At 40.1% G+C, this 25,665-nt stretch overlaps 1 protein-coding gene across 1 annotated transcript in view; it reads right to left on the bottom strand.

Moving 5' to 3' along the window:
• Positions 1–21,712, bottom strand: part of ADGB (androglobin) — an 83,416-nt gene extending 61,704 nt beyond the window's left edge. Inside the window, exons 1-8 of the mRNA XM_053460257.1 lie at positions 21,505–21,712; positions 13,230–13,392; positions 12,069–12,161; positions 9,201–9,272; positions 8,913–9,101; positions 5,981–6,120; positions 5,017–5,103; positions 1,025–1,209 (exon numbers count right to left, since the gene is read on the bottom strand). Of these exons, the coding sequence (XP_053316232.1) occupies positions 1,025–1,209; positions 5,017–5,103; positions 5,981–6,120; positions 8,913–9,101; positions 9,201–9,272; positions 12,069–12,161; positions 13,230–13,392; positions 21,505–21,578 (1,003 nt within the window). The 5' untranslated portion in view covers positions 21,579–21,712. The remainder of the gene's footprint in view (positions 1–1,024; positions 1,210–5,016; positions 5,104–5,980; positions 6,121–8,912; positions 9,102–9,200; positions 9,273–12,068; positions 12,162–13,229; positions 13,393–21,504) is intronic.
• Positions 21,713–25,665: the final 3,953 nt, after the last annotated feature.

Genomic DNA, 25,665 nt, shown 5'->3' with positions numbered 1-25,665 from the left:
TCCTTGCTCACACACACACACACAATTACACATCCATGCTCACACATACACATACCACCTCCCTGTCAGGATTCCACCCTGCTAGCCCGGACCATGTATGATTATTTTTGCCGTTATGTCCGGCTGCTACCACTAGTGGCCACCCTCTCCCTCTCTCTGCAGTGCTCAGGATCAGATTACCAGGTCAGCTGGGTCTGCTCACCTGAGTGGAACCTGCCTTTATTAACCTGCCCTGCCCTGTAGTCAGGGCCTTTGCATTGAAGTGCATGGACCGCTCTGCTTTGGCCCTGTACCGTGAGCTACCCGTGTCTTGTACCTGAACTACCTGCCTGTACCTGAGCTAACCGCCTGCCCTGCCAGTGGGCTTCCTGCTGTCAGCCCACCCAGTGGGCCTCCGTACCCGTCAGCCCTGCCAGTGGGCTTCCTGCCGTCAGCCCACCCAGTGGGCCTCCGTACCCGTCAGCCCTGCCAGTGGGCTTCCTGCCGTCAGCCCACCCAGTGGGCCTCCGTACCCGTCAGCCCTGCCAGTGGGCATCCTGCCTAGAGACTACTGCCTTTATTTGCTGGTGATATCCTATATCAATACAGTACCTTTCCTCGTATTCTGTTGCGCTGTGTGTTATTTCGCCTGTCCGTACCACATCACTTACCGTCATGCATCGTGGGGTGCAAACAGAACCCCTTGTATCCCCTGCTACTGGGCTCCTACCCGACGTGCTTACCAGGGTCCTGACACTCCCTCCCGCAGCCATTGTTTTCAGTCATGTGATATTTTAGGTGACTTTACTATTTAAAAACTACACTGAGCTGATTTAAGTGAGTTAAGTAGCTACTAGGCTCGAGGCTTGTGTTTTTTTTTCCTTCTTATTCCTATCTGAAAACAAATGAAGATACAATGTAAATCAATAACCATGAATCACACAAATTAATGGCTTTCTAAGAATAAATAGCACAGTTTACATCCACTGAAACAAATAACAAAACAAAGTGTACCCAGAGGACATGTATTTGGTAATCTACTAACCTTTGCTAGTTTTCTCAGGTGGTTTAATAATAACTGGTACTTGTACGTCAGCTTTAGCTTCAGTCTGCTTGCTTTCTTTTGTTTTTTCTTGTGCTATGGGACTTTTTTGATTTTCCTCGCTTGGCAGTTTAAACTCTGGAACTATTCCTTTTAAGAGCTCCCACACTTGATTCAGATAACTTTTTCTGAAAAAAAATAAACATGCATAGAGAAAACAATTATTTCATATTAAAATATTATATACATGCTACAATATATCAGGAAATATCTAAATAAATTAGTAGAAGGAGTCAGCTAGTTATTATTAACAATACAAATAAGGTGTCAAATTCATATCCCATGTAAAATATGGCCTCCTTGGCTAAAAAACAGAACACTTGTACTTATTATTTTGATAAACTGGTAGCCGTGCCTGACCCCCTGGCAATTTAACTGTAATTAACTGTTAATGCAACATTTCTCGTCCTATTTTTATTTTTTTTTAATTTCGTGCAAAACTCCATCTCACGAGTTAGGTTACAAAAAAAAAACCTGTTTTGTTTGTTTAAGATAAGTTCTGTATGTCATTCCTTCCTATGATCTCACAAAAATAGTTCTGTTACCCAATACAGCTATGACCATACATGCTGTGCTGGCAATATGTGACCCTGTATTTCCCTACCATTTTTCCATCTTTCTATGTTGATAGCATATACATTTCTATTCAATGTCATTTTAGCTTATGTTATTCTGTGAATATTTGGTGTTTACTGTAATGAACATATATGACAAAAATAGATGAACTTTAAATTAAAAAAAATCATATCCAATGTGCTCCTAGGCAAAAGTTTTTACTATCCCTCCCTACAAAAATATAAGGTCTTTGTACATGGTTACAGAGTTGTTGAGGTTAAAAAGGACATAAGTCCTTCAAGTTCAACCTTCCCTAAATATAGCTAAATGCATTGATCCAGAAGAAGGACAGGTAGATTTTTACAAAAAGACAAAAAATCTGTAATGACTCCGCCGTCGGCAGTCAGAATTATGCCTGGATCAACAACTGTTATATTATAATGTGTACTCCTGAATGCCCTTCCTTGCCAACAAGCGATACAGTTTATTCCAGGGTTACAGCCAGAACTGGAAGATTCCCTGGTGGGTTGGCCGGACCGGGGGCAAAGGTGGCACAGACAAGCTGTTTGGGGGCAAAGGTGGCACTGTGGGACGTGTTGCTTGTGAAGTCGGGGGCTGGGGCGGTCTGTTCTCCGGGTACTTATTTGGGCCTTTTAACACTTTTGGTTCCTGGGATTTAAACAATAATGTGGTATTCTGTTATCATTAAGGAACAACTTGGATGGGAAATAGTCTGACTTAGATAAGTATGTATAAGGGATGTGGTGTGTGGACACAAGAGCTCAACCAAGCAGTAAAATATATGGGACCATTCCCAGTCCAGCACTGTTTACATCATTTGCTGTGAAGAAGGTCCTTCTTTGCAAAACATGTCTACTCTAATCTTAGTGGCCTGGTGTTACTCGTTCTGTAGATGGGTTGATAGCTTCTGCCACAAGGGCCTCACCTGGACCTCCAAAATATTAGTACATTGTGACATAAATCCAATTTAGATAAACACTGATCATAGCTAAATCCTCCCCTCCCCTTAGTAGCTTTGTGGTTTTTCTTTGTATTTCTTCCAATTCAATGACATCTGTCTTATGAAATGGTGGCCAAAAGTGTGTATTCTAAATGATGCCTAACTAATGCTCTTCACTGATGCATGGTCATATTTATAATGCTTGTAATGATACCCTTTGTAATATAAACTAACTGTAGGCATATATGTTGTAAAGCATTGTCAAAAATAGGTGGGGGGGGGAGTTACCATTTAGGTTACCTCCATCTCTCAAAGTACCATTAAACAGTGTTGCTCCAGACAGATACCTAGTCTGTCTCTTGTAGAATCCAACCCTGTGTCATGGTTGCACCTCATGGTCCATGATCTTACAAGCTACATAACCGAGTCATGACTAGGGTTTTTATCTGCTGGGGCAGGGTCTGAGGTACTGTCCCAAGAAGACACCACAAATGCTTCCAGAGGCAGAAAGAAGCCCAAGGGGCGCAGGGGATTGCTGTCAGACGTATTATGCGCACCCACCATCTTGTGTTAGGTACGTGGCAGTTGCCCCAGAGAAATTATGGCCCAGACAGCTATAAACGTTGTGCAGGCCGGTAAAGCATTTATTTCGAAATGTCTGCTCTTCTTAAACAGAGTAAATATATTTAGTTCACATGCAATGAAAATTTAAGTTTCTCCATAGAGAGACCATGCTACCTTTTAGCAAATGATTTAATAGTTCTTTCATTTAAATAATGATTCTTCTAAAATCACTTTGACAGTTTTATCCAATGAGATTTATATCTCATGTTTAAAAGCACAAGATGTGATATTCGTGTAGGAATAAGTACCAAATCAGTGCCACTAATTGTAATTAGGTACATTTTTATTTTTCAAAGGAATCTTATGTGTAAAAAAGATATTTCTCTTACATTTAAATGCTACTTTTTTATCTTTCTATTCTGCTTCCACCAATTCATCTGAGATTACTAAAAGTTTTCCCATAAAAACTGCCTTGTGAAAGCCCCAAGGTCTGGAGGTACACACTACCAAGATAAATCACTGACAGTCCTGACAAATAGAATCTGTACATACCCTGGAGCGATTAGCAAGATGCTATAATTCTAGGGACGTTGGAGAGATAATCTCCCATTGAGGATCACTAAATTATGATTTTAAATAATATGTCAAATTTATGCGCAAGGTATTATGAAAAAAGGTCTACTGCACCAAAATGAAAAATAATAATTCACAAATATGAAGTGTGCTTATAGTAACATAATTAAAAGAGGAAATGTCACAAACAGCTTTCATTGAACTGATTTAGCAAAACTATAGTTTGCGGGGGGGTTTGCATTTCAATATGTCATTTTTTTGGCAAACGTGTGGTCTAAGGAATAGTTTGGGGCAGTAAATTGGAATTCAGTGGCAAATTGCGATTAAATAAGCATAGCTAATGACTTTTCTGTTCTAAAGTCCTTTTCCTTGTCGTCAACAAAAGAGGAGGTGTAACAATAGAGAGTCATAATTATGCAGATCCAAATTTAGAATTGTATTTAATTGAACAGGCAGGGATATTGTATATATTTTACAGGGGAATTTATTTACTTTGGCTGAAAATGTTGACTCCCTTTGTGGATAAAATTAATAGCATCTCTTGACTGGCTGCCAATGTTTGGGTCAGTGTACTGACATACCTAGAAACATTCAGGGTTGGACCCAAAAGCTCCTGGTAAAGAGCTGCTTTGCTGGCTCTTAGGGACACTCGGACCTGCGGGTCCCGGTAATCCCGCGTAGTCCCACGTAGTCCCGCAAGGCTACCTTTGTGCTGCTCCCTCACAGTGTCTCTTCTCTTGCTCCGCCCAGGAACAGAGCGGAGTCACGTGATGTGATGTCACTTTCCGTGACTCCGCCTTGTTCGCTGTGAGGGAGCAACTCGAAGGCAGCCCTGCGGGACTGCACGGGAAATCTGCAGTTCAGGTAAGGAGGTGGGCGTGACTGGCTACATTTGTGGCAGGAGCGGGCAGGATGACCACAAATGTGGTGGGAGCGGGCGGGAGTGGAACACACACATTGCGGGAGCGGGCAGGATTGGACAAAAAATCAGCGGGATTAAAAAAGCAGTCCCGGGCAGGGCTCTAATGCCTACTCCTTGTCCAATTCTCCTTCTACTCCCAACCCAATGTAATACTATTTGTGGCTAGTATGCTACCCTTCTGAGAAGAAGAGGGCGGGCTCTGGGTAGCCTACCTTCTGATGTTTCCAGGTATGATTATTTACTGTTTACAGTCACACTCTATTAGAAAGCACAATCTTTTCTTTCTATCATTTACCATTACCATTCACGGGTAATAACTTACAGATTTCTGTATATTAGTCAAGACTGTTTTATACTTACTCAATTGGTATAACTTCTGGTAACCATCCGGTCAGTGAATGCAACACAGTGAATTCTCCCAATTCTCTTTTTGCAAATCCATTGGTACTATGTAACAAAAATTGCATGTTATTAACAAAACATAAACAAGCATGTCTATTCACTAACCAGCAAGTGCATGCAAGTTGGCAGAGAATGTCCAAGTCACAAATTCACTCTTGACAACTCGCAAAAATGCACACTCAACTGCAGGACAGTCAAGTTAATGCCGGAAAAAAAGCTAGCAACCCCTTCCTCCTCCATCAGTATTTTCATTTATCTAATTTTCCTCAATGCTAAAATGATAAACCCATGCTGCAATTACAAGTTTTATATGGATGTAACCTAAAAACAATGCCTCAATGTAAAATATATTACGTACACAAAATCTGTTCTTATTATTCATTTTACATGTTGTCAAGGTAATGTACACTGGCCTAGGGCAGCAGGTCCAGGGGGTGGTGGTCCGCCCACCATAAAACAGTGGAAAAAATCCCCCTCTTGGGTGACCAGGCCCCCTGGTGTGCCGCTGTTCAATGGGCTTCTTACATCTCTGATCTCTCCACCGGGCCCATTTACATTCTCCATACTCTGCTTTAAAAGGCGCTTTGGCCCTGGGTGCCGGAGTTTGCTCCCCAGGGTCGAGCCAAGGGGAGCTTCCAAGGTAAACAAGTTATTTGTCACTGTCAACACTGTCTTTCCATCTTGTGCCTTAGGCACATCAGAGGGACTCTTGTCATCAGAGCTATATATTATATGTAACAACCATAGCTGACATCCCAGACACCCCAACCACTTTGATGGCTGTCTATCATTTCTTAGATCAAATATTCGTAAACCAATACATTCCATAAGTATCAGGACATTCAACTGCCTAATCATTTGTTACAAGAAGATAAAGCTGCGATCAACAGGAAAAAAACAAGAGGAAGCCAATTCAACATACTCGACACTTGCAAGTTTAATGATAGCTTTTGACAATAGCATGGGCCATAATTCCGCTTCACAGGTTGTGGCTGGAAGTAACAACTTATCGTCTTCGTTGAACGGTAAAGTGTCATCAACAACAATCTTGCGCCAGCACCCCTAGGAATTAAACAAAAACAACAAAAAAAATGAAATATAAATGAAATCCCCATCCAAGAATAGAAAGAGTGATTCAGAGCAAGATATCCATTTCTCCTACACATGCAACCCTATTGTGTTACTGCTGTGGGCCGGGAGAAATTATTGAAGGCTTAAGTGAGGAGAAGTCACTAAGATTGCAGCTTAGGAACCGTACACAAAAAGTTTGTGTGACAAGTACTGACATTCTATGCTAATTTGGTATCCGATATACTGCATCTTTGATATGTGTTGGCTTGGCTTGTGTGTGCATATAAATATCATCACATGGAAACATACCATTCATTCTAAACAATTGCACTAAGGCTTTAATTTGTCCTTTATAAAACATCTGCATAATATGTAATTAAATAAAACGCTCCCGAATAAACAGGCCTGTAAATATAGTGACTGGGATTCGGCAGATGCACCACAGAATAAATCGGGAATCATCACAGCTTTACGTGGCATTAGCAGGGTTAATAATAAACATGGGGCAGTTTAAAGCCTCGTACAGCCCCACCAAAGAAGAATGTGCATTTTAACATGCTTTCTTTATCTGTGAACAGATTGGAAAAAATGTAAAGGCTTACCTGCCAAAGATGCTAAGCAGAATGCCCACTCCTCTGCCTGCACCAATATGGCTCCGTGTCAAGTGATGTATCATTTTACAACATTAGGTGTTTCTAGACACTTTGTATAGTGATTTGTACTGTGTTATTCATTATTACAACTTTTGATGGATAATTTGATGGACCAATCATATATTGAGATGGACTTTGTAAGTTTCCCATTGGGCAAAAAGCGTAATGGAGTATGATGTCATACGCTACCTGTGTTTTAGCATTGTACTGGCAGGTATATCACAAGGAAGAACTTACAACTGGTCATTGCACGATTTGGGAGATTTAAATAAATGGTTAAGGAGGATTTTTTTCAACTGCACAGCCAGATGCCAATTCTAAAGCGCTTGATGGGATGTCTATTTGAAATATTTTCAATATTCACTCCTTGTTTTTAGTTTGTTGGAGGGCGCTTTTGATTTCTTCAGGTTTTAAACTGTATAAAGCATTTTGTTCAATGGATGGTTGTTGCTTTATGACAAACACTATAATAAAGTATTTGTGATTTGTCTTTTTTACAATTACACTGGATATATTGGGAAACTAATTACACAGCATACAGTGGTATACACCTGTCTTAAATTTACTTTATTTAATATACCGTATTGGCTCGTATATAGGCCGCCCCCGTATATAGGCCGCACCCTAAAAGTTTGGTGCTTTTTTAAAGAAAAAGTTTTTTTCTTTAAAAAAGCACCAAAAAAAACATGCTGCCACTCTGTCCCCCCCCCGAGATATGCTGCCACTGTCCTCCCTCCCCGAGATATGCTACCACTGTCCTCCTCCCCCCCCCCCGAGATATGCTGCCACTGTCCTCCTCGACTTACCGGAGCAGACTCCCGGGTGTCTTGCGGGGCCGACGGGGGACATCTACGCAATACGCGTATGCAACTTCCGGTGCCGGTACCGGAAGTTGCATACGCGTATCAAGACACCCGGGAGTCTGCTCCGGTAAGTCAGGGGTGGGCAGAGGTAAAACGCATCGTGCGGACGATACGCACGATGCGCTTAGACAACCTCCCGTGCCGGCACCCCCCCCCGTGGGAAGTGCTGGCAGGGGAGGCTGTCTGAGCATATCGGGGAGTAGGATGCAGGTCCCCTGCACCGCTGCGGGGGATCTGTATCCTAACCCCGCTGCCTGCCCGGCGCTAGACCCCGAATATAGGCCGCACCCCCACTTTAAAGACTTAAAGTAGGGGAAAAAAGTGCGGCCTATATTCGAGCCAATACGGTAGTACATAATGGTAAGGGTAAGACCGTTCTTATTGTTCCAGCAGTTTACGTTTTATATAATTCATCGATTAAGATATCTTCTTTTTACATGCACATTGGACACTTTTCCCCTCTGTACATAGTACCTTTTAAATCCAAAAAACTGGAAAAAGGGTAATGTCTCCCACATCTTGGAAAAACTGTAGTTGCACCACCTATTTCTTTAAATCTAAGGCAGCCACTTGTAACACATAAGTGTGTATATATATATATATATATATTATTATTATATATATTATGACCCTGAGGCCACTTGTGACCCTGGGAATGCTTTAAGGCCCTGTTTCCCACAATGTCCTTATTTTGTCCTTTTGCGGCTATGCAGCTTCTAACCTTAGGCATTGTCCAGATCTGCAATGTATGCATAACCACTTTATATTGTGCTTGTTTTTAGATAATGTAGTTCTGCTGACTTTGGATGGATAAAATTATGGTGTTCACATTGTGCATGAATTTACTTAAAAAGCAGATACTGTGTTTTCCATTTTTTTAACAGTGCTACTATGACAACATTTGTTTTCAGGCATTAGAAATCCTGAGCTATTGGAAAACAAGGCGTTCTAGCTGTCCTCACATAATTGCAAAAAGCTTTTTCTAATAATAATTTAGTCTTTTACAACGTTACCAACATCTACACCATATTTCTAATGTTATTTAATGCATGAAATTTGGGTTTATTTAAAAAAAACAAGGAGACTTTGGGGTATTTATATACAGTATCTGCAATATATATGATTAAAACTACTTTGTGTAACTTCTAGTAATGACTTTAACTTTGTTCCCAAGGTTATGGAACAGGGGCTAGCCACACTCTGTACACAGCTAGCCCCCGCACAGGTCAGACAGCTTGGCAAAGTCCCAGATATGCGCATCACTTACCATCCAATAAAGCTTAACAACATATTTTCCATAGCTGTTATAAAGAGGCATATGCCCCTTTACAGCCTTGCAAAGAGAATAAATGTGTTCCCAAGGCTTCCACGCAAGAACAGACAGATCCGACATTATGGAATTGGCGTTATGTATTTTCCAGACAGCGCTTATTTCACTTATTATCCATCTCATAAGCTAAAAAAAACAACAAAAAAAACAATGTAATAATAATACATTAAAAAAATATATTATCATCAATAAGCACAGGTTTTTTTAAAAAAAATAAATACCTACCTCACTCCCGGCTAGGTGTTCGTTTGCCGTAAACAAGTCGCATGAATTTTCATCTTTCACAACCACAGGAGACTGAAATGATATAATGAAATACAATGTCTGAGGTTTTTATTACAACTAATAATTTTATTACTGCTAATTGTATGCACTATACTACTATATTCTATATTATTATTATTATTATTTTTTAAATAAAGCACCAGTCCCATGCTACCACTGTTCATCTCATGCCCCCCTTTCATTAACTAAACTAAAAAACATCCTTTTAATATGAATCGGTTTTTAATAAGAAATAGTCCCATGGTTCTGGCCTTCCTACTCTCACTTTTACTACCATATCCGCATGGTTGTACTGTCCAAGATAGGAATACCACTATGCCAGATTTGCAAGCAAGTTTTGTGATTCATATTTTGAATATTATATGAATTCATATTTCTCCTCTTTCTTGTAGCTTTGCTGCTCCATTACAAACAGCCTGCTACCTACCATTGCAAGCCAGCGACAAAATGTGAGCCTTAAGGATGCAATGCCTTCCTTGCATTACAAGTTCTGGTTCCAAGGTCTACTTAATCATTCTGCTTGGCTTCATAAAGCAAAAAAGACATGATGAAGCCTATTAAAGGGTAATTTTTCCATCAGAGACCAAACATAGTCTGAATCCATCATTAGCTTTTTTCATTATTTTTATTTCATGTTACAGTTTTTAGTTTCAGTTTGAACAAAGACAAAGTCAAGGCCTTTAATGCAAATTCCCCCTTCATTTACAAGGATCTATCAATTTAAATTGCATTCGAAGCCTCTACGGGTCAAGCTTAGAAACACTGGGTGCTATGATTAAAAAGCAATTCTGGTGAGGAGCAACCAGCAGGAAAACAGCATTTCTTTCATCAAAATTGTTAATCATAATCCCCAACGGACCATGATGTCAAAACCTACATGATGCAGTTTTTGCTCCTTAGATGATACAATTAGACATTACACATCATACTATGCATTAAAGCATTGTCCTGCTAAGAGCAATTTCAGATAGTATGTGCTATAGACAATTTGTTTGGGAAGTAACATTGAACACAAGAGTTTGACGGCAGATCCATTAGGCCCATCTAGTCTGATGTAAAGATGACTTAGATTCAGTATAGCCATATGCCTATCCAATTGTAAATTTCCCTTACTGAATTTGCCTGCATTTGTCTTCTTCCACCACTCCCTCAGTAAAGTCATTTTAGACCTCACATTAGTTTCCTGAGGTGGAGAATGGTGTACCAGGCTATATTCCTCAAATGATTTTTGATGGAATCAGAATATTTGGCAAACAAACAAGAGTTGGTTACATCTTTACACTATACATATATATATATATTGTGACAGAAAGGCTAGTACAGTAGTGGCTGGGTGGTATATACAGCCTACTTTGGCTTGATTTGCCCTTACACGTAAATTTGGAGACCCAGGGAAAGATAATCACAATAAATAAATAAAATATAAGTGTGATGGGTCCCTGGGGTTGAGTTTCCAAAAGAGCAGAGTGGACTGGTGCTCCAACAGCCTTATAAAATCCAGACAAGGATTTACAGGCGACTCTAACTACAACTCACCAGGTCTATTTAGGAGGGTTTAAAAAAGCACAGCTTGACCAAACACACACAACAGGGCAGGCTCTGCCACACAGACACCCAAACCCACACACACCAGGACATGCTCTGTTACATCAACACCCAGACACACACAAATCAGGACAGGCTCTGCCACACCAACACCCAAACACACACACCAGGACAGGCTCTGCCACACTGACACCCACATCCTGACAGGCTAAGCTAAAAGAAGCTAAAAAAAAAGTATTTTCCAGCACTATGTGTATTTATGCCTTCAGCCTGTCCCTCATTTTAGTATTGATTTATGTATAGACTCCAGCTGCCCCCCTTGTGATAAAATGCTTTTAGCCCTAATGCCTCAACACCCTTGTGTATTGCCCCAGCTACATTGTATATTTATCCCACCACCCAGTCCCCCTTTAGTATTGATTTATGTGATGTCCCCAGCCACCACCCCCTTGTGAATTAATGCGCCCCCTCCTTTAGTATCATGTCAGCCCTGACAGCCTGGTTGCATCCACAGGATTTGCCCAGGACCCAGATTGGAAGCATTAGACTTGCCACCTTTGCCCCCAAACAGCTTGCCTGTGGCATCCTAGCCTCAAACAGCCTCCCTGTGCCATGCTTTCCCCCCACTTACACATCCATGCTATCACCCACATATTCATTAATTTACTCATTCACAAATGATATGATGTAAATTCAATGACTCCGTTGGGTTCCTGCTTCCTCTGGGGAGAACAAGAGACGTTGCTCGCAAAGTGTGTGCGAACAACACACAGGTAAGCAGTGGGAGTGCCCTTAAGTAGCAGGCCCGGTCGCAGTTGTGACCCCTGCGATCGTGGTTGATGCAGGCTTTTGCCCCGCATTAAAGATGGCCCTGGCGGTCATGCATCAGCCACCTCACTCTGCGGCTGAATGGCCGTTTAGTTTAGTTGGGAAGCCACTTCAACCTAGAGAGAAAAACCTGTGTTTAGTTAGTGCTCAGAGGAGCAAGGATTTATTTAGTTTATATCGTATATTGGTTTTACTGCTGTTTTGAAGAAAATAAATAGTTCAATTTTAGCTGGCTTTTGGCTTTTATTTCAACCTAAAAGTGGTTCTTAAAGATCTCTGACAAACTCTTTTTGCTTTAAAGGACGTTCAGTCACAATTTATATATATATATTGACTATATATATACTTAGTCAAGTGATTACTGTGGCAAACACACAAGAGAACATATTTCTTGGATTTATTATGCCTATAAAAAGAAAAAAACTCTGTTCTCACCATGTTTGTTATAAATTCATGTGGACGCTTCCAACAATGGACTTTTAGTTGGGCTGGTAGTTCGATCTTTCCTTCAGGATCATCAAAAAAGTGCTGTAAAATTAAGAAGGCAAAATTTTAGTAAGCAAGCATTAGTTATAGCATATTGCTATGTATATGGAATATGCTATAATATTTACAGTGACATTATAATATTTTTATATGGGTGGTATCCATATCAGTTAATCAAGTGGGTGTTTTAAAAAGTGTTTTTATTTTTCCATTCTAATGGAAATCTCTGAGCCTATATGAATGTGACATAATTTGACATGATTAAAAATGTATTTCTGGGAAGAGTGTGGGTATTCAACAATAATAATAAAAAGGTTTTATTTTTTTCCAGCTTTTAAAAGCAGTTTTAAGCTGTACTCATCACTTTTGAATCACCCCTGAATTCAAGTTCCATGAGATTGATGACATCTATATGGTTTTCACTATAAAATTGATTTACTGTGGTGGTCAAAAGAGTTTGCCGGTGAAACTTTACATTATAAAAGATGGTCCCTTGCCAATGTCTGGACCTTTGTGATTCCTAGTGAAGAAGCAGTTGAAACCTCAACCCTTTGCAGTGATGTAGCCTCCAATGCACTGGCTCACAGTGGGCTGGTTAAAAGGAAGATCTTTGACCTTCCCAACCAGCCTATTTATGCTATGGAAGCTGTTCCGGCTCTGCACAACCTCCATAGACTTCATTTAAAGGCACTGCACGCCTTTATGATATATCGAGGGGCTCTATTTCTTAAAGGCACGCAACACCTTTTATTGTGCCAACTATGTATGGGGAGGGGTCTTGGGTGATGTAAAGGTAAATATACTATAGACATATATATATATATATATATATATATATATATATATATCCATACTAGCCCAAAAGAAAATGGAATCTTTAGCTGATATGTTTCATTGAACCAACATAGAAAAATGCAAAAGCTGGAATCATCTGAAGAGACCTCTCAGGCTCCAAGAGCTTGTCTAACGTTAAATATTTGTTATATTGGCCCAATAAAATGTATTAAAAAATGCAATTTCTGTGAAGCAGCATTGGGCTGCAACATTTCTCAGTTGTGAGAACAAATGTCCTGTAAAATTCTGAAATTAAAAATTGTTGATCAAACTTACCAGAGCTGGGCCTTTTCCAGCCTTTTCTTTCTCTTTCACAGCCTTTCCAACATCCCATTTCTCAGAATTGATGTCTGCTTCATTCCATTCTGGCCATATTGGAAACTTTCCTTTCTTTAGTTCAACGGATGCAGCCAATGAACTGGCAACCAGCGATGCCATGCTAAAAATAACAAGACTGTGTTACAACAATAAGGACCCAGCATGATCTCTGGCACGGTACGGCTAATCTACACTTGGAATAACATTTAATGTTTCTATGTTTATTGCAATGGGAGAAACTGGAGTCAGGATTATCAAGCTGTCAAATGATCCATATTAAAAACATCTCCAAAGTTCCCTGTATATCCGCAAACTCTCTAGATTTTTTTCTAATTTCTTAATTTATTAGAGTAAATGTTCTACTGTCTAATGTTAAAAGTCAGTGTGGCACATCTCCCCTAGTACTATATAAAGTGTGAGCTGTAGGCAGTGATGTATTTACTGGGGCCGCTGGACATGGCCTGAGGGACATCAGTGCCCCATACCAGTGGTTAAGCAAACTGTACATCACATCAATTTTCTACCCCACCCATGCTGAACATTGTCTCTTCACATGCGCACTCCACATGTGTTCTAGGGCTCTGCTATGTCCAGCGATTAGCCACTTTCCCAGGACTTATCCAGGTTTCAATCCTAAAACCATCCTTTCGCTTTGAGGCGGTCCTTCTCCTTCGTCTAGGATTCTCTCATTACATGACTTAGAATGGGCTGTTTACATACTATGGAGGTTTGGGGGCTTTTGACCCTGTTGCAAACATGACTATTCCTGTTTATTAGTGCAGAATGATTAGAGGTCCCTCAGAGTAAGCCCCTGATGCCATAACTACATAACTGATGTCCCTTTAAATATTTATTTTTAGAGGCTGGGGTATCACTTTCCAATATTCTGAAGGGGGATAAACTTTTCTCACTGTGATCTCTCTATCACACATTTATCAATGCTTTGTAGTCCTGCGTTCCTGATCACAGCAGAGCGGGAACTATCTGGTGATGTCTTGTGGCATCATTGGGTGATGCACAATTTCCTTGGGTCTCCAATCACTTTCCTTACTCTCTGGACAGGGAGTGGTGTTTGGACATGGTCACTACCTGCCCACTTCCCCTCCTACTACCAGAATACTAAGACTATGTGAGGCTAGGCCACCCTTCATCTAGTCACGTCTCCATGCAAAGTGAGCTCTGGTTACCTTACCCTGGGTATGCGAGCAATGCACAGGTAAACAGCAATTGCCCCCCTGCCCAGCCCGCCCCTGGCATTTTGCTGATAATGCCATTTTCGGCTGATATGTTTCGGCCACCGATATTTTGGTGCATCACTAATTGTAATTTGGAACCATCGCCAGTATAGCATGTGTGTGTAAGCCTAGGAGCTGGGGCAGGGAAAGAGGCAAACGCATTAGATGGTTTCTTTGGAATCCCAGCATGCATTTCTAAGAAGGCGCAAGCAATAATTTAAAGAGAACATAGCTTTGGTACACATTAAAGTGCATATGATGGCTGGAGTGTCCCTTTAATTTCTTTACTGAATGTATTTTCTGTTGAGCATCTTCATTTTTTACAAAAGCACATGACAAGCCCCTGAAACTGTGATTACTGCCAAAAAAGCATCCAGCACCAATTAATCATGACATTTAGAAGATTCCCATGCATTTGCTTACTGTTCTTTAGCTGAAAATGTGCAATTTTCTTTTGTTGTCATACCTGAAAAACACTTAAAAGAAGCACGAACAGGACATAGGTACTTAGTACTCGTGTAGAGTATTGTTTCCCACCCTGAGGCTTTGATTAATTCCATTATTAAATTGGGGCAGATTCTGAACGCTTTGTTCTTCCATCTGTTGCAGAGGAATTTGAAGGCGACCAACTGTACTACAGTCTGTTAATTTGGCTTCCACAAACACCTTTGTGTTTATCTACTTTCTTGAGATGGCAACCCCGTTGAGATACATATTAAATTGGCAAGAACTTCAGACATACTGTACTTGAAGGGCAGAATTAAGTGAAAGGGGAATTTGTAACGTTATTTAAAATTTTATCATATCAGATCATATAGTGCGGTGTTATGAAAGCCTTATAATACTAATACCTATAACCTATAATTACAGAAGCATATTAAAAAATATTTAGGCTTTCAATTTATTTTAACAATAAAAAATAACTGGATCTTTCTCTTTCCTCAGATGTTCCATTTTACACTTCAATATTCCAAATGCTTTAGAACTTTGTAACAAGATGGTTTTCAGCATTGGTGTGATATTTAGCCCCCGGACATGCAGAGGAGCTTGACCATCTGCTACTTGAAGAAATGACAAAGATATCAATGAAAGGTGATGTTATCATTATGGGAGTCTTTAATCTCCATGATGTAAACTGGAAAACCAAACAGCTGGGTTTTTGATTTTAGAAACATGGATGTTCCTAAAATGGACAGACTGGTAGGTGAGTCTTTGATGGTCTGGGCATCTTTAGATGGAGTCCAGGAGAGATGGGACTATTTATGGGATGTCCTGCTTGTCACGACCACGAACACCAAGGCACTCACCACAGAAGTTCTTCTGCTCAGAAGCCCACCACCAAGGGAGACCCCTAGTGACAGGGAGCTGGGGCTTGGATGATTCCAACAGTGAGGAGGCGGATAGATAAAGGGCCCAGTTGAAATGCAAGGTGCAGGAATCACGACACCAGGAACCAGGAACAGACGAGCGAAGACGAGCGAAGTCGGTAACAGAGCGAGTAGTCAGACAAGCCAAAACTGGAAACCAGGAGATACAGGCAAAGGTACAAAATCGCTAGGCAAAGAGTAGTCAGGCAGGCAAAGGGTCAAAAACTTGGTAACGAACTTCGGAGAAACACTCAGGCAACGAAGACCACAACAGGGTATTGAATACAGCATTTCCGGGGTTTTTAAATCCGGTGCTCAATACAAGCTCCGCCCCCTGGACCGCATCACAACAGTTCTGGGCAGTCTACCAGGATCCCACCTCCGGGACCCTTGATAGCAAAGGGAAATAGGGTGACATGTAAAACAGGGGTGTTTACAGAACAAGAAGTTCTACTTGAACTCTCTACAGTAAAAGCAGACAAATCTATGAGACCTGATGGGTACACCCAAAATTATTAAAATAGCTTTGACGTGTCAAGGCAAAACAGGTAGCAGACCCATTTAACCAGTACCTAACGGCAGGAGTAGTTGGCAACTGTAGTACCACTTCACAAAAAAGTAGTAAGGAAGACTCAGCTAACTACAGACCAGTAAGCCTTACGCCAGTAGCAAATTCATGTAAATCTTGCTAAAGGATAGGATTGATAAATATCTGGAAGTAAATGGTTTGCATGGTCACAAACAGCATGGGCTTACTACAGGAAGAAACTAATTTAATTAAATGTTTTGGCTGGGTAACTAACATAAAAGACCAAGGAGGAGCTCTTGATATAGCCTATCTAGATTTTAGTAAGGCATTCGACACTGTCCCCAATAGAAGACTTATAAATACATTGAAGTCTTTGGGTTTGAATTTCAAAATAGTTAAATGGATAATGCAACAGTTGACTGATAGCATACTGTGAGAGAATTTAAACAGGCATGGGATAGACATAAGACATAGACCTGACTATAGGACCTGACCAAGGACATGAAGTAGGCATGGTCACACAGCACTCCCCTGTACAGATAAAGGATGAATCTCGAGTCCTGAAGAAGAAAGGCTATTACCAGAGACTCCGGGTTAAACCCAGAATGTTCCCAGGTGTGAAAATGAGTATAAGTATTTGTAAATGTATGTATGCATCTATGTATGTGTGGCCATCAGGAGTATGGCTACACAGATAGATCTGTTACTGATCTGCCCTTCTGTGCGCTATATCGCTTCCTTTGTTTGATTTTTTATATGTATTTTTTCTTCTTATTGTAACACTAATTTACCCATACCTCCTAAGGGAATTATTTGAAATATCATTTTAAAATTTATTTTTTGCGTTATATTTTTTGTATTTGGAAATGGCGAGTGCTATTTGGAACAGCCACACAGCAAACACATTTTCACTCTGGTTTTGAAATTGTTAGAGGAGATTTTGACCTTTAATTGAACTGGATCTGTCAATTTACATTTTATTTTAATTGTGCACTGTTCACTCCAGATGGATACGGACACTTTACTACATCCACACACACCAACAAACACATGGCAATGTTTACTATACAGAATTGGCATATAGTCTGAAATACAGCTGTGTGAAAAAGCACAACTTCTTTGAATAATATGGTTTTACATATCAGGAAGTAATAAAAATGTTGCTTAGCAGGTCTAAATATTAGGCAAATACAACCTCAGATGAACAAAAACACACAACAAATAAGACCATGTCATGATTTATACAACTGTAGAATGATACACTTTAAATTGTTTGGAACTGGCCTTATACCCCTCCCCAGATTGATGGGCAGCAACTAAACTTTCTTCCCTAAAATCATTGCTGGTGTCTTTCCTCCTTGGCATTGTGTTGACACACACCTGAATGCCCCATACCAGCAAACTGCTAAACTTTTTTAGAGGTGGTCACACTTGCTGATGATCAATTAGCATTTGATTAGCAGCAACTGTCTGCTACTTAGCATCTTGATTCCTATGGAAGCACTAAGTGTACTTAGTTTTTCACATGTGGCTTCTCCATTTTGGCTTTATTTTTGTTGAATAAACCATGACACTGTGTAATATGTCATGTACTGTTCATCTGAGGTTGTATTTACCTAATTTTTAGACCTGCTAAGGAACAGATGATAGTTATTATGGCCTGATATGTAAAACCATATAATAAAAGGAGGTTGTACTTCCTTTTTCATACTACTGTACCTCCTAACTTTCACCCCCAACAAAAAGGACGCTGAAGCGCAGTATGCATTACCCGGTGTCTGGGACACCAGAGATTGAAATCGGGACCGTGGTATTTAGGTCCAAAATCCAGCTGTCCCACAGAGGTCTACCTCTGTCCCGAAAAGCACGGCAGAGGTAGAGCTTGGTGGGACAGCAGAATAGAGTGGCAAAATCAGGCCTGTCCCATGCAAAGCGGGACTGCTGGGGCGCATGCGCTAATAACATCAGTTTGCATCACTACATAATGTACACCAAATAATCTGGGCTCTGCCTCTCTCATTGCTGCTGCATTGAAGAACCCTTGTTTTCCCTCACAAACCATAGAGGCTTTTTAAGATCCGCTTTAGCAAGTTTAGTCAGACAAGCATGGCTTTGTGGTGCTGTTTTCAGCAGGCAGGGAGATCCGGGTGGGAAAAGGCGGGAATAACGCATTGAATCAACACACAACCCACAACTTTCCATGGTAGTTGTTTTGCTGGCAGAAGAACAGCAAATGTAAGATCACTGTATCCTCCTACACACCAGAGAGCTGATATAATATACAATTGAGCAACACTGATTTAAAACCCAAAATGCAAAGTAGGCGGCAAGGTAGAAATATTGTGTAATAAACATATCAAATCAGCTTAGGGTTTCCTCTCTTGAGGCAATGAGGCAAATCAAAGCCAGCATAGGTATATTCATGTATGAGCACCCCACAGTCATTTTAACATCGACGTTGTACGTGCAGTGTAAATGAATTCATATTAAACCCACACTCCATCCATCATATGCCACTTAATGCCCCCCAGCTGTTTTCCATGCACCAAATGTGCATCCAGTCAGCTCCAGTGCTAGAACAGCGTTCAGACCCCCTTGTACGTGCATATAAAGCACTCCCATTGATTTGACCAGCATCATCAGTGGCAAGAATTGTCAGGCCAGGGAAGAGGACATACATACATACATATACACAGTATTTATTTATGTATTTTAGCTACCTATCATTGGTGCACTTGCTGTTTGGCTAATAAGCTGATAATGTAAGCCCCCCGGCCAAAAGCTGACAAATTTAGAGTCTCCTTTTTTCAGCAGTTATTGCTGCTGCCTTGTTGCTTGTAGGGCAAAGTGGGTGGGAGGCACTACATGCGCCCCAGGCACAGCCTTTTTGAAGCTATGGACGTGGACAGGTAGCTTTTTAAGAGTCAGAAATTAACTGTGTAGACTGTGACAGCACGGTCCTTCATAGTTTTCGAGGCCAACTAGGGAGATCAGCATACGTGGGAAAATCCAGGCTGTGGATCCATTTTCATAATAGAGGCAAGCAGTCTTGCTGACATCAGTGGGTGGTCCATCTGATGCTAAAGTTGGCGGTCCGCCCCACAGGCAGGAATGCTGCCCGTTTTTGGAGGGGAAGTGGGTAACCAGGAGTTTCTCTGTGGCAAACCATTGATCCAGAGGGGCAGCGATTCACCCGGAGACCCCAGGTGAAACCTGGAGAGTTCCCAGGTATGGAGATCAGTGATCTCCCTTTAAACTTGCCCACTAACCAGTGTGATTGGCTCTCTGCTAAGCCGTATATTTGATATGTATCGGAACCTTAAAACAGACATAATTTCTTTAAACAATTATCAATATGTATACTCAGTTTATGTAACATAACCGATGAGCCACATAGAGTAACATGTGATATACTTGATTGAAGGGTTTCTGCAAGCAAATAACAGATCTGACAGCGTACCGTCTTAAACCACAATATGATGTTTAGATATTGTTACTGTCTTAAGGGCTTCTGCTTCCGAAGTATTATTGCTTGGATGATATTATTTGCTCTATGGTATTTTTTTATACCCAGAAGACTATTGATATTGCTACAGGTTCTTACCCTATATTCAACATGTTATTACTATTTTCTGAACATTCATGTGCGCAGACATTTCATTATAAATTACAGCAGGATATTGAATTAGATTAAACTCCAGCTATAGCAGGCTACAAACAATATTGTCAACCAACACTTCAAATTACTGCCAAATTAAAACATTCTAACAGCAAGATGGCATTGCTAATATTAAAAGCCTTTTACATATGTAAACATTTTACAAGACCATAAAAAGTACTATTATTATGTATTGATTTATATAGCACCATCATATTCGGCAGCGCTGTACAATGGGTAAACAGGGCATCACAATTTGGACTTATAAAAACAAGAGGTAAGGGGGGGCTGCTCATATAAGCTTACAATCTAGAAGGAAATGCGTAAAGTATGCATAATGTCAACGTGAGTTTTTGAAAAGCGTCACCTGTTGGTTGATATATATATATATATATATATAAAAAATAATATATGATATTATTTAATATATATATATATATATATATATATATACATAAAATAATAAAATAATATATTATATTATTTAATATATATATATATATATATTAAATAATATATTTTAAAGGAAATAATACATTATCACCCTCTACCTTGTTTGTTTTATCTGTTCAAACCGGAAAAAGTCTTAAGGTAGTGAAAACAAATCTAAACGTATCTAATCATCTGGAAAATATTTTCATGACGAAATTATTTAAAAAATACGGTATATATTTTCATAGGAGCGATACATGCCAGAGCAAGAAGTTGGTTAAACAGTTGTATCTTGAGTGACATGGGAGCTCATCTATTGGCTTTTGTTTCTATGGTGGCACGACCCCTATTTAAGTGTTGCTGATAATTATCATTATGAGAATGATTTAATGTATATACTCTCCGCAGCACTACTGATCCAAGAGTGAAGTTAGAAGGCGAGTGCTTGTGTGTTACATTAGGGGTAGGAGGCGAAAGTGGCCACAGATATACGATATGAGCTTTTTGAGTCACTGGATCGATTTTTGGACTTCGTTCCATTATAGTGAAGCCAAAATGAATGTTAAGCAAGATGGGCCACCATGTGTGATGTTTCAAAGTGTTCCAAACATGATTTTGGAGGCTCTGTTGCTGGTCATTTTCTAAGCTTGGCAAGGCGGCAATGAGGGATAGCCAGGTGTGGCTCGTAATATTATACCGCTGGCATTTGACTTGATATTTAAACAAACTTTTACTAGGGCATTTTACCTACATTTGCTCAGCCCTGACTCAACCTAAAGAACCACACATCTGTCATCTCATATCCATAGCAACACAGATCTGCGTTTGGTACCCTGTAACTTAAGGTGGATCATTGTTATAGGTTATTATAGGTAATCATTCTATAGATAATAGAAAGTAAATATTCATTATTTGAAGCCACCTATTCTAACATCCCACCACTTTGTACAAGCATGACATCATTAACCTCATCAAACCCTCCACTGTACCCAGTGCCCTCCGCCCCACTCACTCTCGAGGTGTTTGCCCCATGGCAGAGCTCATCCGATGCCCAGATTCTTTCTTCTTGGTTTGCTTTGAGGACATGGCTGCGCTCTGCGAATCTCTGTGTCACTTTAGAACCGATCAGCGGTTATCATTACTTTGTGCAGTTGTGTAGTTTTGTGTATGTATTCTGCGGCCGCTTCTTCAGGTTGCTAGGAGACCGAAGCAGCGTTCTCGCTTAGGGGGACGTGCCTGCACTTTGCAGGAACGTGTGCGCGCTTTGGTCGCGTATTATAAGTAAGATGTGCGCATGCGCGCACTCGACAGGTTTGGCTATGCGGTCAGGGGCTACGTAATAAAGTCTCACAAAGCGCTATTGCGTTGTTTGCAAACAATTCACGGTTACAGTCAGTGAGATTTTAAGACATTTTTTGTACAGGTTTTCACATGTTAATCATAAGGCGTCACAAGATATGGCACTGTTGGCACACACAGTTATAATAAACCATAAAATACTCCATAGATACCAATGCACTGCAAGGACACATTTGGAGCGATTTATAAAAGTAGTAGAGGCTCGTGGTAAGGCCAGCGCTTAAAACTGTGATGAAAACGGCTGCAGCCTGAGCTGGTTGTGAGGCATTGTAGCCCACCGACAACCAGCTGAGAAATGGTTAACGGGGGAACATAGCCTTTTATCCAGTACAGATTAAAGGAGGGCAATAAAACAAGCAGATAATGATTCAAATGAGAAATTGAGACAAGACAACCAATGAGGAATTACATAGAGGGACCAATGTGTGTGCGTGAGCACCTGCTCCCATGACCAATTAGAGTCGTTCCCTACATTCCTCGATGTTATGCTATGGGAAAGGGTGACAAATCACGTTAAGCTATTGGGGAAAGGCAACCAATCAGAGTATTACTCTAGGGGGAGGAGTACAAGCAGGCCTGTATGCGTCCCACCCCCATAATGCCCATTACGTCACACTGAGCTTTGGACATAATGATGTAGAATTAGCAACCGTTATAACTTCTGTTGCAGATGCAGTGCTGTTACTTGTGATGTGACGTTAGCATGAAATGCAACAATTTATATGACATGAAATGCAACAATTTATATGACATGGCTGCATGTTGTTGGTTTGTTGTGAAAGGTTTATACATGGTCACAGTTTTTTTGTGTTTTATCACTATTGTGCACGCTCAGCACATTCACCAAATGGAAGCTAACATGGATGAAATCTTTCTGCGTATTGGACCATTCTGCTGTTGCTTTAGTGCTAACAACAGTTTTGCATATTTGATGTAATAGCTTTTTAAAAGTGTATGGAAGAAGAGATTAGTAGCTGATGCTATAAAAACATCAAATTTGCCATTAAGTTAACAATAATGAATTCAATGGAATAATTGCGCTAAAATAAGAATCTACTAATCAAAAATAAAAACGTTAAGATGAAACGCTATATATATATTTTTTTTTTTTTTGGAGGAAAGGTTTGAACCAAGTCCTGGGGAGGGCTGGTACCTTCTGGCCTTGGGACACATGGAGCTGAGTAAGCCCTTGGCCCCTTTGAAACCCCCTTAACTAACTTACACATTCGCACACACATGTACACAAACTCACTATAACATATACACTCCATCTTAAACGCACACTAAAATATACCCACTCCATCGTACCCGACCCAAAGGCCCACATTTTATTTCCTTACAGCACATAATGTGGCACCACTGTACTCCCACCTCTGAAAGTGAAGAATTGTTGCCCCCGCCAGGGGAAAATAAGCCCACTGTTACTCATTTTTATCCCATGTTGAGTTTAGGGTGGAAATCTACTTAGAAAGATAAGATGATTTAAAACTAATATTCCACAACTCCATTGAACAAAGAATTATTTTTTATACAGCGACACCAACTAATGCAGCACTTAACATGTTGCATGGGATATGACAAGGGTGATAGCATCAGCCATTCTGTCCAGGACACATAGAATTCGTGTGCATCTTACTCTAGGACACAGAGTGCCGATCTCCGGTGTCCTCTATGTATAATCTACACAGATTATTAGAGCTCTCGCTCTCCTTGGTGTGTTGCTTTGTAAGGGGAGGGTGGAGGCCGGCCGGCCTGGGGGATGCAATTGCCCCACAGACCACTCAAAATGTCATTGAAGGTAAAGGGGGGAAGGGAGAGCGAGAGGGAGTGTAAAGGAGGAAGGCAGGGACATAGTGTGAGAGAGACTAAGGGAGTAAGGGCAGGGAAGGAGGCAGGGAAGGAGGGACAAAGTGATGATAAAAGTTAGGGAGTGAGTATGTATGCATGTAAGAGTGTATATGCAAGTGTGTGTGTGTTAACATGAATGTGTGCTAGAATGAGTAAATGTGTGTTAGACGGCGTGTGTTAGCATGAGTGCAAGTGTTAACCGGAGTTCACTTGTGTGTTAGACTAAGTCTTTAATTTATTTTAACATTATTATGCACGCATTAAAAACATACTTTATCATGCATTCATGTTTGGTGGGGCTTTTTGGGATAGACCGTACTGTGCTTAAAATGCTTTGGTATTCTTTCAAGCCAGAGTATGGCAGCCTCCCAAGAAGTTTTGACAATCCCCATAAGGGCCTGGCTGATTTTATAGGCGCTGTTATATTGCATTTGAATAAGCTTTCACACCACAAACATAAAATGTAGCCTCGGTTCCCTAAAGAGTTTTGCAGTTTCCCGCAGTATTGCTGAAGTAGTCTGTTTCCCGGGTACTTGGAGGTCCCTGTAGTACAGAAAAAGTCTTTGAAAAAGATTTCACGGATCTTTATCGTATAGATTGTAAGGCCCCCCTGGAATGTGGTCTATTTAATTTACAAACATGGTACCATCATTTCTCTCTTAATCCATGCTTTATTTAATGGCAAGGCTTATTATTGTTTTTGAGATCATGACCTTTTATTTGGATATTATATATTTATTATACTGCTTTTAAATGTTTCTTTCTACAGAGATGCTGCCAACCATATTATTGATGAACATCTAACAAAATTGTAAAGCATTACCACCTGGAAACAATTCCATGATTTAATTTTTTATTTTAGTTTTTTTTTTTTAAACCAAAAGATATCTCAGTAGATACTCTGTTTGATGAACACTTATGTTAGATTGCAAACTTGGGAAATATAAGGAAATTAACAAAAAAATATAAAAGCTGTGAGAATGAGGTGGAAAATGGTTTAATGCTCTTATTTGTAAAACCTAAAACATATACATGATAACTATTTAAAAAGTATCATGTTAAAAGGAAAATGGTTAAAAAGAAAAATGCCTTTGAAATTCACACTTAAGGATTTCCTCCTCTTAATCTACTCTCTTTACATTTTGTTAGTTTCTTCCCCCCACACATTTTTAAAAAGGTATAAATCAGGAAATGTGAAGTGCTAGGCTTATTTCTTTTGTATGTTTTATGGATCTGGAATCCTTTCATGTTTTCACTTGGTTCATCTCTGAGAGCTTCATCTCCAACAAAAATCATACAGTAAGTTCCTTTAACACACAAGTAAAGTTGTCACATCAGCCATTTTTCCCACTACACACAGGATTTCATATGGTTGCTGAGATTTTCTGTGTGGTTATACATCTCGCATATTATAGGGAAGCACTTTAGATGTCGAATGATTCAAAGTTCATTTTCCCTTGTTGTGAACATGAAAATAAAAAAATTCCTGCAATTATGTATAAAAGGAAAATACCGGAGAGCCCCTTCCTATTGTATGCTATTATCAGAATTATAAAAAAAAAAAAAAAAAATACCCACACATTGTCAGGTACCGAAAATGTTTTATTCATTTTCACCGTAACCACGATACAAGTACATCTTTATAGTGTGTTTTACCGACTGTCACACTCCTATGGAAACATGTTCTCGGTTTTGACAGAACATTCTGTTATACTAACGAGAATGCAAGTTATAGAATTTCCAGGCATCCTTACTAGCCACGTCCTTAACTCTTTATGTCTCAGAAGCACGTGCAGCATAAGAATTATACAGGCACTCAAAGAGTCCATTATACCAGCTGGGCCCCAGCCAAAGGGTCAACCACAAGCTTGGATGTCCACATTTAAGAGCGTTTTAAACATGGCACCATGTTCAGTACTCTCACAAAGCTAAGAGAACCTAGTTTAGCACTTAAATTTACAGCAAC

The sequence above is a fragment of the Spea bombifrons genome, chromosome 3 (assembly GCF_027358695.1).
Source record: "Spea bombifrons isolate aSpeBom1 chromosome 3, aSpeBom1.2.pri, whole genome shotgun sequence".
Lineage (NCBI taxonomy): Eukaryota > Metazoa > Chordata > Amphibia > Anura > Pelobatidae > Spea > Spea bombifrons.
This window is presented reverse-complemented; position numbering and strand designations above follow the sequence as displayed.